General features: G+C 37.3%; 1 protein-coding gene across 9 annotated transcripts; it reads left to right on the plus strand.

Moving 5' to 3' along the window:
• Nucleotides 1–665: 665 nt before the first annotated feature.
• On the plus strand, nucleotides 666–11934 carry LOC116419057 (neurofilament heavy polypeptide-like). 9 transcript variants are annotated; one of them, XM_031936818.1, is made up of 15 exons: nucleotides 666–766; nucleotides 1314–1418; nucleotides 1684–1791; nucleotides 1919–2026; nucleotides 2150–2248; nucleotides 3610–3735; nucleotides 3835–3966; nucleotides 4066–4182; nucleotides 4297–4395; nucleotides 5158–5262; nucleotides 5390–5494; nucleotides 5754–5882; nucleotides 5985–6074; nucleotides 10503–10977; nucleotides 11008–11934. In XM_031936818.1, the coding sequence occupies exons 2-15, from the start codon at nucleotides 1328–1330 to the stop codon at nucleotides 11369–11371; spliced, it is 2148 nt and encodes a 715-aa protein (XP_031792678.1). In that variant the 5' UTR covers nucleotides 666–766; nucleotides 1314–1327; the 3' UTR covers nucleotides 11372–11934. The 9 variants fall into 9 exon arrangements, with proteins under 9 accessions (XP_031792678.1, XP_031792673.1, XP_031792672.1 ...); XM_031936813.1 differs by having other exon boundaries at nucleotides 668–766; nucleotides 4066–4170; nucleotides 10503–11934; XM_031936812.1 differs by having other exon boundaries at nucleotides 670–766; nucleotides 10503–11934.
• The last annotated feature ends 359 nt before the right edge of the window (nucleotides 11935–12293 follow it).

Raw genomic sequence — 12293 nt, forward strand, 5'->3', positions numbered from 1 at the left:
TTTTCCCTCACATACACAACTCCTGAGTTGTAATTTTGAAAGACTGTTTACAAAGTCATAAAGAAATTGCAAATTGTTGATAGAAAAGTACTCAAACTGATAACATGATGGATTCCTAAAGTACTGACATGCTATAATTAGAGGCACCAAGGTGGAAAAGCTATGGATAGAATGCCAGAATTAGAAAGACCTGAATTCAGTTCTAATCCACTTACTAGCTTTGTGATCTTGGCACAAGGGACTTTACCTATCTAGGTCTCAATTTCCTTACCTGTAAAAAGGCCATAATGAAGATCAAATAAGAATATATCAGGTGCTCTGAATATATGAACTCTAGCTATTATTAAGAGTCATAAAAAAGTTCACATTTCAATTGTTCCTTTCAACAGTGATTTCTTCACAACAGTTCTGGAAGATAAGGTTAGAGTGAGTATCCCTACTTTTGTAGATCAGAAATCTGAATGAAGTTCAGAGAGGATTAATATCTTAAACATAAACAAGGAACTTAATAGGGAGCAATCATGATTCAACTCAATTCTCCTGATTCCAAGTCTGATGCCGAATTTTGGGGATGAGAGGACCAGGATCTAGAAGGCATACTAGGGAGACCAACATTTGCCTGGCAGTGTTCAGAGGGACACAGGTGGGATAGATAATCTCATTAAAACCCTAAAAGGAAACCCCCACCAATGGGTGAAAGAGCTGATGGGAGAAGAAAGTTAGATTGTTACTAACAGGGAAAAAAGACCAGGCTCGTGGCAGCGAGGTAAGGATTGTTCCCTAGACCCAAACTTTGAAAAAAAAATCATTAGGTAGCACTTATTTTTAGTAAGATGTCGAAACTAGAAGAGATGCTAGAGATTAGTATAATTCCATATATATATATATATACTGATATTTCACTTGCCTAAGATTAAACCTATGTAACTTGGGCAGGTAGGTCCCTTTAGAACTATGAGCCTTATTCTTATCTGTAAAATGGGGACACTGATGGTACTGAAAACATTAAAGTGTTACATAGATGCATGCTGTTATAATTTCATTGTATTAAACATTTTGCCTACTGTATCTAGATGACTGATAGCAGATCCACCTACTTAATCACTATTGCTTTCTACATTGTTAGAATTAGGTCTAATTAGGTCTTGGATTACCCCTCTCCCACACACTTTTTAAGTTTTCTTTTGTATATTCATTAAATTGTAAGCTCTTTCAGGGAAGGGACTGTCTCTTGTTTGTATTTCTAGCACTTAGCACAATGTAGATGCTTAGTAAGAATTTAAAGATGCCCTGTCTTCTTTCTTTCTAAACAGAACTAATTTCCAAAATGGCTACTCCTCTGAAAAGGGACATAAACACAAGTGACCAAGAAGATCAAAAACCTAAGGAAGAAGAGGACTTGGAACACTTCTCAAAAGGTAAAAGAGACAGGTCCCATCTTCCTTCTATCCTTGTTCTCCAGCATACCCTCTTGTCAATACTTTGTCTGCTCCATTTCCCCACTTTTCAGTTTCCTTTTGAATGTTTTCTCCTATTAGATTATAAACTCCTTGAGGGCAGGTACTGGTTTTTTTTTTTTTTTTTTTTTTTTTTTTTTTTTTTTTTTTTTTTTTTATGTCTATCACTTGGCACAGTCTAGATACTTAATAAATATTCAGTGGTGCTCTATCTTCTTACAAACAGAACGACTAATGTCCAAGATGGCTACTCCTCCAAAAAGAACCATAAGCACAAGTGACCAGGAACACCAAAAAGAAAAGGAAGAAGAGAACTTGGAAGCCTCCTCAAAAGGTAAAGGAGAGGGCAAACTTTTTGAAAGTAGCGACTTTTTCCTTTGCTTATTTGCATTCCTAGCACTGAGCACAATATATTAATAAATGTTAACATTCAATGCTGCCCTGTCTTCTTCTACAAACAGAACTACTGATGTCCAAGATGGCTACTCCTCCAAAAAGAACCATAAGCACAAGTGACCAGGAACACCAAAAAGGCAAGAAAGAAGAGAACTTGGAAACCCCCTCAAAAGGTAAAGGAGAGGGCAAATTTCTTGAGAGTAGGGATTCTTTTCTTTGCTTATTTTTATCCCTAGCACTGAACACAATGTAGGTACTTAATAAATATTCAGTGGTGCCCTTTCTTCTACAAACAGAACTACTAATGTCCAAGATGGCTACCCCTCCAAAAAGCACAAGTGACCAGGAACACCAAAAAGCCAAGAAAGAAGAGGACTTGGGAGCTTTCTCAAAAGGTAAAGAAGAGGGCAAATTTCTTGAGAGGAGGGACTGTTTCCTTTGCTTGTTTGTATCCCTAGCACTGAACACAATGTAGGTACTTAATAAATATTCAGTGGTGCCCTTTCTTCTACAAACAGAACTACTAATGTCCAAGATGGCTACCCCTCCAAAAAATTATTATTATTATTATTATTATAGTAACTTTAATTGACAGAATCCATGCCAGGGTAATTTTTTTTTTTTTTACAACATTATCCCTTGCACTCACTTCTGTTCTGATTTTTCCCTTCCACCCTCCACCCCTTCCCCTAGATGGCAAGCAGTCCTATATATGTTGAATATGTCCTAGTATATCCTATATACAATATATGTGTGCAGATCCAAACAGTTTTCTTGTTGCACAGGGAAAACTGGATTCAGAAGATAGAAATAACCCGGGAAGAAAAACAAAAATGCAAACAGTTTACATTCGTTTCCCAGTGTTTTTTCTTTGGGTGTAGCTGCTTCTGTCCATCATTGATCAATTGAAACTGAATTGGGTCTCTTTGTCAAAGAAATCCACTTCCATCAGATTACATCTTCATACAGTATTGTTGTTGATGTATATAATGATCTCTTGGTTCTGCTCATTTCACTTAGCATCAGTTCATGTAAGTCTCTCCAAGCTTCTCTTCATCTTGCTGGTCATTTCTTACAGAACAATAATATTCCATAACATTCATATACCACAATTTACTCAACCATTCTCCAATTGATGGGCATCCATTCATTTTCCGGTTTCTGGCCACTACAAACAGGGCTGCCACAAACATTTTGGCACATACAGGTCCCTTTCCCTTCTTTAGTATCTCTTTGGGATATAAGCCCAGTAGTAGCACTGCTGGATCAAAAGGTATGCACAGTTTGATAACTTTTTGGGCATAATTCCAGAGTGTTCTCCAGAATGGTTGGATTCGTTCACAACTCCAACAATGTATCAGTGTCCCAGTTTTCCTGCATCCCCTCCAACAATCATCATTATTTTTTCCTGTCATCTTAGCCAATCTGACAGGTGTGTAGTAGTATCTCAAGAGTTGTCTTAATTTGCATTTCTCTGATTAATAATGATTTGGAACACTCTTTCATATGAGTGGTAATGATTTCAATTTCATCATCTGAAAATTTTCTGTTCATATCCTTTGACCATTTATCAATTGGAGAATGGCTTGGTTTCTTATAAATTAGAGTCAGTTCTCTATATATTTTGGAAATGAGGAAAAAGGTAAACTTCTTGAGAGGAGGGACTGTTTCCTTTGCTTGTTTGTATACCTAACACTGAACACAATGTAGGTGCTTAATAAATATTCAGTGGTGCCCTGTCTTCTTCTACAAACAGAACTACTAATATTCAAGATGGCTACCCCTCCAAAAAGCACAAGTGACCAGGAACACCAAAAAGCCAAGGAAGAAGAGAACTTGGAAGCTTTCTCAAAAGGTAAAGGAGAAGGTAAACTTCTTGAGAGTAGGTATTCTTTCCTTTGCTTATTTGTATCCCTAGCACTGAACACAATGTAGGTGCTTAACAAATATTCAATGGTGCCCTGTCTTCTTCTACAAACAGAACTAATAATATTCGAGATGGCTACTCCTCCAAAAAGAACCAGAACAAGTGACCAGGAACACCAAAAAGCCAAGGAAGAAGAGGGCTTGAAAGCACCCTCAAAAGGTGAAGGAGAAGGTAAACTTCTTGAGAGTAGGGATTCTTTTCTTTGCTTATTTGTATCCCTAGCACTGAACACAATGTAGGTGCTTAACAAATATTCAATGGGGCCCTGTCTTCTTCTACAAACAGAACTAATAATATTCGAGATGGCTACTCCTCCAAAAAGAACCAGAACAAGTGACCAGGAACACCAAAAAGCCAAGGAAGAAGAGGGCTTGGAAGCCCCCTCAAAAGGTGAAGGAGAAGGTAAACTTCTTGAGAATAGGGATTATTTCATTTGCTTATTTGTATCCCTAGCATTGAACACAATGTAGGTGCCTAATAAATATTCAGTGGTGCCCTGTCTTCTTCTACAAACAGAACTACTAATGTCCAAGATGGCTACCCCTCCAAAAAGCACAAGTGACCAGAAACACCAAAAAGCCAAGAAAGAAGAGAACTTGGAAGCCTTCTCAAAAGGTAAAGCAGAGTATCAATTGGAGAATGGCTGAATAAATTGTGGCATATGAATATTATGAAATATTGTTGTTCTGTAAGAAATGACCAACAGGATTATTTCAAAAAGGCCTGGAGAGACTTGCCAGAACTGATGCTTAGTGAAATGAGTAGGACCAGGAGATCATTATATACTTCAACAACAATACTATATGATGATCAATTCTGATGGACCTGGCCATCTTCAGCAATGAGATGAAACAAATCAGTTCCAATAGAACAGTAATGAACTGAAACAGCTACACCCAGGGAAAGAACTCTGGGAGATGACTAAGAATCACTATATAGGATTCCCAATCCCTCTATTTTTGTCTGCCTGCAGTTTTGATTTCCTTCACAGGCTAATCGTACAAGATTTCAAAGTCTGATTGTTTTAGTATAACAAACTAATAGTATGGACATGTATACATATATTGTATTTAACATCTTTAACATGTATTGGTCAACCTGCCATTTGGGGGAAGGGGTGGGGGGAAAGAGGGGAAAAGTTGGAACAAAGTTTTGCAATTGTAAATGATGAAAAATTACTCATGCATATATCTTGTAAATAAAAAGCTATTTTAAAAAATAGAGAAAAGAAAATAGATAATACTGCATTAAAAAAGGTAAAGGAGAGTGCAAACTTGGAAGGAGTCCCTACTCTCAACTTTGCTTATTTGTATCCCTAGCACTGAGCACGATATATTTAATGTTAATATTCAATACTGCCCTGTCTTCTACAAACAGAACTACTAAAGTCCAAGTTGGCTACCCCTCCAAAGACAACCATAAACACAAGTGACCAGGAACACCAAAAAGCCAAGGAAGAGAACTTGGAAGCCTCCTCAAAAGGTAAAGGAGAAGGCAAACTTCTTGAGAGTAGGGACTCTTTCCTTTCCTTATTTGTATCCCTAGCACTGAGTACAATGTAGGTGTTCAATAAATATTCAATGGTTCTTTATCTTGCTCTTACAAACAGAATTAACTTCCAAGATGGCTACTTCTCCAACAGAAACCAAAACCACAAGTGACAAGGAGTACCAAAAAGCCAAGGAATTCGAGAAGTTGCATAACTTGTTGAAAGGTAAAGGAAAGTGCAAGCTCCTTGGAGGCAGGGACCATCTTTTATCTTTGTACTCCAGCATACCCCTTTTGCCAGTACTTTCTCTGCCCTATTCTTCCACTTTTCAATTTCCTTTTTGCATGTTATTTTCTCCTATTAGATTGTAAACTCCTTGAGGGACAGCAGGGATTATCTTTTTCTTATTTGTATGCCTAGCATTTAGTAAGATGCAGGTGCTTAATAAATATTCAATGATCCTCTGTCTTCTTCCTACAAACAGAACTAATTTCCAAGTTGGTTACTCTTTCAAAAAGAAACATAAGGACGCGTGAGCAGGAGTATCAAAAAGCCAAGGAAGAGAACCTGGAAGACCCCTTAAGACGTAAAGAAGTGTTCACAACTGTTGAGAGTAGGGACTGTTTTTTCTTTTGCTTATTTGTATCCCTACCATTGCACAATTTAGGTGCTTAATAAATATTTAATAGAGATCCATCTTCTTTCCTACAAACAGAACTAAAGTCTCTTACGGCTACTCTTCTAAAACAATACAAAAAATCAAATGACCAGGAGCACCAAAAGACCACAGAAGACTTCTCAACAGGTAAATGAGAATGTAAGCTTGAAGGAAGAAATTAGGACTACATGTGTGTATTACATATGTTATTGCATTTATAGGTGTGTGTATATACACACACATATATATGTGCTATAGTAAGTGCTTAATGCTTTTTAATTGAGTAGTATAGGGGTTACCTAAGTTAATGAAGAGCTAGATTGAATTCTCCCTTAACATTGGCTTCATTAGGACTTCTCTGGGACCATGAGATGAATCAATTTTTGCCTTTTAAAATCAAGGCTGGCCTAAAAGAGAACCTGAAAAGCTTAAGGAGCTTCTGTGTGAGAACTTTAGGAAAAGGGCCATGTAGGCTGTGAGCCTCTGTTAATCACAATTATTTGGAGGGACAACACCTGCCCTAAGGGCCATCCACCTGGAAAGGGTGCCTCCTCTCACTCCTTTTCTTCTTTTTTGGAATTAAAATGAAATGAAGATAAAATGAGTTGTGTAACTGATACCTCTGAGCTGCCTCAGAGCTAATGGAATAGGCTTCATCTGTACCTGGCTTATTGAATATTGGTTACCTCAGAAAAGGGCTAGGAAATCAGGAATTGGGACAAAAGTTAGGAGATGCCCACTTTTCTTTCTTGCTGCCTCTCTCTCATAAAGAGCTTTGGTTCCAAGCTGATTTGGACTTCCTGTCTTTCTTTCTCTCTCTCTCTTTTTTTTTTTTTTTTTTAATAACTTTTATTAAGAACCCATGCTTAATGTTTTAAAAATTTATCCTTGCACTCCTTTCTGATTTTTTTCCCTCCCACCTTCCACCCCTTCCCTAGATGGAAGCATCCTATATGTGAATATGTATAGTATATCCTAGATAAAATGTATGTGGCAGATCCAAACAGTTTTCTTGTTGCACAGGGAGAATTTTTAGAAGGTAAAATAACCGAGAAGAAAGACAGAAAATGCAAACAGTTTAATTCATTTCCCAGTGTTTTTCTTTGGGGTAGCTGCTTCTGTCCATCATTGATCAATTGAAACTGAATTGGGTCTTTGTCAAAAAACACTTCCATCAGAATAAACTCTTCATAAGAAATATTGTTGGAATATAAACTCTTGGTTCTGCTTTTCACTTAGCATCAGTTCAGTAAGTTCTCCGCCTCTCTGTATTCATCCTGTGGTCATTTCTTAAGAACAATTATTCCTAAATTATATAACAATTTACCCAACCATTCTCCAATTGATGGGATCCATTCATTTTCCGTTTTCTTACTACAAAAGGGCTGCCCAAACATTTTTGGACATACAGGCCCTTTCCTTCTTTAGTATCTTTGGGATATAAGCCCCAGTAGTACACTGCTGGACGGGAGCACAGTTTGATAACTTTTTTGGGCATAATTCCCAGAGTGTTCTCCAGAATGGTTGGATTCGTTCACAACTCCAACAATGTATCAGTGTCCCAGTTTTTCCGCATTCCCCTCCAACAATCATCAGTTATTTTTCCTGTCATCTTAGCCAATCTGGACAGGTGTGTAGTGGTATCTCAGAGTTGTCTTAATTTGCATTTCTTGATTAATAATGATTTGGAAACTTTTCATATGAGTGGTAATGATTTCAATTTCATCATCTAAAATTTTCTGTTCATATCCTTTTGACCATTTGTCAATTGGAGAATGGCTTGGTTTCTTATAAATTAGAGTCAGTTCTCTTATATTTTTGGAAATGAGGCCTTTTATCAGAACTTTTAACTGCGAAGATGTTTTCCTAGTTTGTTGCTTCCCTTCTAATCTTGTTTACATTAGTTTTGTTTGTACAGATGCTTTTTAATTTGATGTAATCAAAAATTTCTATTTTGTGATCAATAATGGTCTCTAGTTTGTCTTTGGTCACAAATTTCTTCCTCCTCCACAGGTCTGAGAGATAAACTATCCTATGTTCCTCCAATTTATTTATAATCTCATTCTTTATGTCTAAATCATGGACCCATTTTGATCTTATCTTGGTATATGGTGTTAAGTGTGGGTCCATGCCTAATTTCTGCCATACTAATTTCCAGTTATCCCAGCAGTTTTTGTCAAATAATGAATTCTTATCCCAAAAGTGAGGATCTTTGGGTTTGTTAAACACTAAATTGCTATAGCTGACTATTCTGTCTTGTGAACATAACCTGTTCCACTGATCAACTAATCTATTTCTTAGCCAGTACCAAATGGTTTTGGTGACTGCTGCTTCATAATATAGTTTTAGATCAGGTACAGCTAGGCCACCTACATTTGATTTTTTTTTTCATTAATTCTTTTGAGATTCTCGACCTTTTATTATTCCATATGAATTTTGTTGTTGTTTTTTCTAGATCATTAAAATAGTTTCTTGGGAGTCTGATTGGTATAGCACTAAATAAATAGATTAGTTTAGGGAGTATTGTCATCTTTATTATATTCGTTCAGCCTACCCAGGAGCACTTAATATTTTTCCAATTATTTAAGTCTGACTTCATTTGTGTGGAAAGTTTTTTTGTAATTTTGCTCATATAATTCTTGACTTTCCTTTGATAGATAGATTCCCAAATATTTTATGCTGTCGACAGTTATTCTGAATGGAATTTCTCTTTGTATCGCTTGCTGTTGAATTTTGTTGGTGATGTATAAAAAATGCTGAGGATTTATGGGGATTTATTTTATAACCTGCAAACTTTGCTAAAGTTATGAATTATTTCTAATAGCTTTTTAGTAGAATCTCTGGGGTTCTCTAAGTATGCTATCATATCATCTGCAAAGAGTGATAGTTTGGTTTCCTCATTGCCTACTGATTCCTTTAATCTCTTTCTCGACCGACTCTTATTGCCAAGGCTAGTGTTTCTAATACAATATTGAATAATAATGGTGATAGTGGGCAACCTTGCTTCACTCCAGACCTTACTGGAAAGGTTCCAGTTTTTCCCCATTGCATATGATGCTTACTGATGGTTTTAAATATATGCTCCTGATCCTGTCTTTCTTAGAAGTTGACTGACTCTCTGATAGCATCTTGGCACAGAAGAATACTCAAGAGCTCAAATTCCTATAACTTTGTCTGTTTTAAATCCATAATATTTGCACTAACGGGCAGCTATAGTATTTTAATTCATTTACTGAGGCTTTTAAATGTTGACAGAATTATTCCTTGTGTTTTATCTTGATCCTCTCTGGGTCCTTTCTGTAACTCTGTGTGGTAATCTTCCATGTCCCTGTTCCTGGCTTTGCAATAGGCTAATAATTCTTATCAGTTACTGAGGAATTCCAGATCATTTAATAGTTCCTTCCCTCTTAGATGTGGCTTTTCTCAGTTACTAGATAAGAAAATTTACTTTTCCATAGGAATTCAGTAGTGTCAATACTTTACAGAGATGTCTCTGTCTTTCGGTCTCCTTTCTTTCTTTCTATCCATTTTTTTTTTTTTTGGGGGGGGGGAGGAAGCAGTGATCACTGAGAGCCAGCCTTGCTTCCCATAAGGAATGGACCAAGATCAACTGATCTTAATTTTTTTTTTTTTTTTTTTTTTGAGAGGAGAGGGGTTGGCAGAACAAATCTACTAAACTAGTAGAGGAAAATGCTATAGAGACAGTTGGCCTAGATTTCATCAAAGTATTTGTAAAAAGACGGATCAATGAATTAAGCAGTAGTACAATTGAATAGATTCAGTACTGGCTAAATAAGTCTAAACTTTATTTTCTTTGTACTGCTTAAAAGAATCTGAACTAGATTGCCTAAAGAGTATATTTAGGATGGAGAACAATTCAGTAATTAAATATCTATAATATGAGACAGCATGCTAAATACCAAGTATATGAAGCTAAAAGACTGGGAATCTTCCCTCAAAGAGATTATAGCCTAGTAAGGTAGTGAATGATACAAAATAAGAATATAGTTTGAAGCTGGGAGATGTCTAGGAACTCACCTCCTGAGATTCTTTTTTTCTAGGCAAGCAAACTAAAAACCTAGAAATACTGATATTTGTCCAGCAATGGCTTGAGTCTGGGTCATGTGACTTTTTATCTACCTTCTTCATCAGACAAGTACAAATGGAACAAGCCATATAAAGCTGGAGAGCAAAGGGATGATGGATCATCAGGGACTTGACTTTTTTTAATCTTCCAAAAGACTTGGAAGAAGATTGGGATGGATATTTCCATAACCCAGATAGAAAAATATAACTCCTAGTTGTAGCATTCTTTCAATACAGAGAAATGGACAAGATCAAGTCTCAAGCCAGGAACCTTAGTTTCTTTAGGTTTCTGAATAGTCCTCCAAGAGAATGCAGTATCCTCTCACTCAGAAATATAATATAATGGAATCAACATCTCTTTGAAAGAGACTTATGGATAACTTGAAATTATCTTGATTTAAGAGTAGAAAACTTCTCAGGTCCCTTCCAGGTATATAGGTTTTCAGAAGTTAAGACTTTAGGAAGACCAACTTCTTTTTTTCTTTTAAGTTCCAAAAGGTGACAAACTTGCAGAAGACTCTTTGGGGCATGTTCAAAATGATTCATCAGCAACCTCTTCTATTCAACTACCCCCAACCTGGAAATTGAGAGAGTCCCTCTCAGGAACAACCCCTATTTTACCTCCAGTTCAACCAGCACCTGTGGTCAATGAGGAAGGAAGGTTGGACCATCAAACTAGGAGGCCTCAATTCACTGTCAGTCATCAGAGGACAACACCATACCCTTGTATTTACTGTGGAAGCGTGTCAAGACCACGCTCGTGCTGCTATTCAAAGGCAATACAATCTCTAAAGAACTTGGAGAGGAGGTTTCGATATCATGCTATTCGACACCAGATGGAAAGATACTTCCAGAACCAGCCTGATGTTTGTGACCAGTGCAATGGGGATACCTTGCCTGGATACCAAACTCGGATGAATTCCTCCTTTTTGACTAATTCCCGAAGGCAGGCGGCCCTGGCCATGTCAAACGGAGACCCGGCGGCCCTGGCCATGTCAAACGGAGACCCGGCGGCCCTGGCCATGTCAAACGGAGACCCGGCGGCCCTGGCCATGTCAAACGGAGACCCGGCGGCCCTGGCCATGTCAAATGGGTACTGCTCCAGTATTGGCGATGAGGATGATGATGATGGCTTTACTTTAATGTATGCCTCCAAAAACTTAAAGGGCCCTTTCCACTGTCCCTGTTGTTTAGAAATCTTTAGTCATCCAGGAGACTTTCTTATCCACCTGAAAAAACATTCCGGTATCAAAGTTGGCGTCTTGCTTCAAAAACCCAGTTATTATCTGTGCCCTTATTGTGAACAAACCTTCGACTCTTCAGAAAGCATGCTGGCACATCAGTGCTCCAACCAGTGAGCTGGGGAGGTATGCTGTCTGTTGTTCATAGACTTAATTTCCATTAATCAACAATTTGCCTATAGAATGGAAAGGGACTGGGAGAGGAGGTATAATCTGTTTGGTTCTGGTTAGAATGACACAGTGATGAAATGTAGTAACCTAGTTAAGTAAGGGGAACTGGAAAGGAGGAAAAGTGTGAAAGGCTAGTAGAAATAGGGAAAGAAAGTATAATATAAAATAGGAAGCCTCAAGGGAGGAACACACTTGCCATTGGAGAAAAATAAACTATAATCTCAGTCCCAGTATCTAGCTTGTCTCCCTAAAATTTAGTAATATACAAGTAGAGCTATTTATCTAAACAAGCTAAGGTATGTAAAAGATCATCTTGAAGTTGATTTTTAGCCAGCTTCAAAAGGTTCTTAATGTTTATAAACATCAGCTCAGAGGCCTACTTATCAGGCTTGTGATACTGATATTTGGTCTGATCCGTCTGTGTAAAGGTTAGAATGGATGGACATCTCAGACATGGTATCTGCTATATGGTTTTAAATGTTTTTATCTAAATAAAGTACTTTAAAAAAAAAAAACCTATGATCTAAATGAGTTCTTTTCTAAAAATAATGCACTTCCAAATTATTTAAAATCATTTAATACTGGATGACCTTAGCTTGCAACAATATAGCCCCATTGTATCAGTGAAGGAAGCTTATGGTAGTGTGCTCTTTGATTGCTGGTGTCAAATACTCTCCAAATGAATGCAAAAGCTTATGGATCCTGGGATACGGAAGGTATATCATCTTCATAGAACACTCAAGTTGTCGCACCCCGTTCCAACAGGCCTTCTTGTTATCCCCTGAAACCCTTAAGTCCAACTCCTATCTTTATAGCTTCACATGTCCTTTAGTCCATGGAACCTCTGCGATATAAACTCTTGTATTGC

Source organism: Sarcophilus harrisii, chromosome 4 (genome assembly GCF_902635505.1).
Source record: "Sarcophilus harrisii chromosome 4, mSarHar1.11, whole genome shotgun sequence".
NCBI classification, from domain to species: Eukaryota; Metazoa; Chordata; class Mammalia; order Dasyuromorphia; family Dasyuridae; genus Sarcophilus; species Sarcophilus harrisii.

Coding starts and splice junctions, on each gene's coding strand:
- LOC116419057 (XM_031936812.1), top strand. CDS start 1,328: ATGGCTACTCCTCTGAAAAGGGACATAAACACAAGTGACCAAGAAGAT. Junction 1,419..1,683: donor CTTGGAACACTTCTCAAAAG/GTAAAAGAGACA, acceptor TCTTACAAACAG/AACGACTAATGTCCAAGATG. Junction 6,075..10,502: donor CACAGAAGACTTCTCAACAG/GTAAATGAGAAT, acceptor TTTTCTTTTAAG/TTCCAAAAGGTGACAAACTT.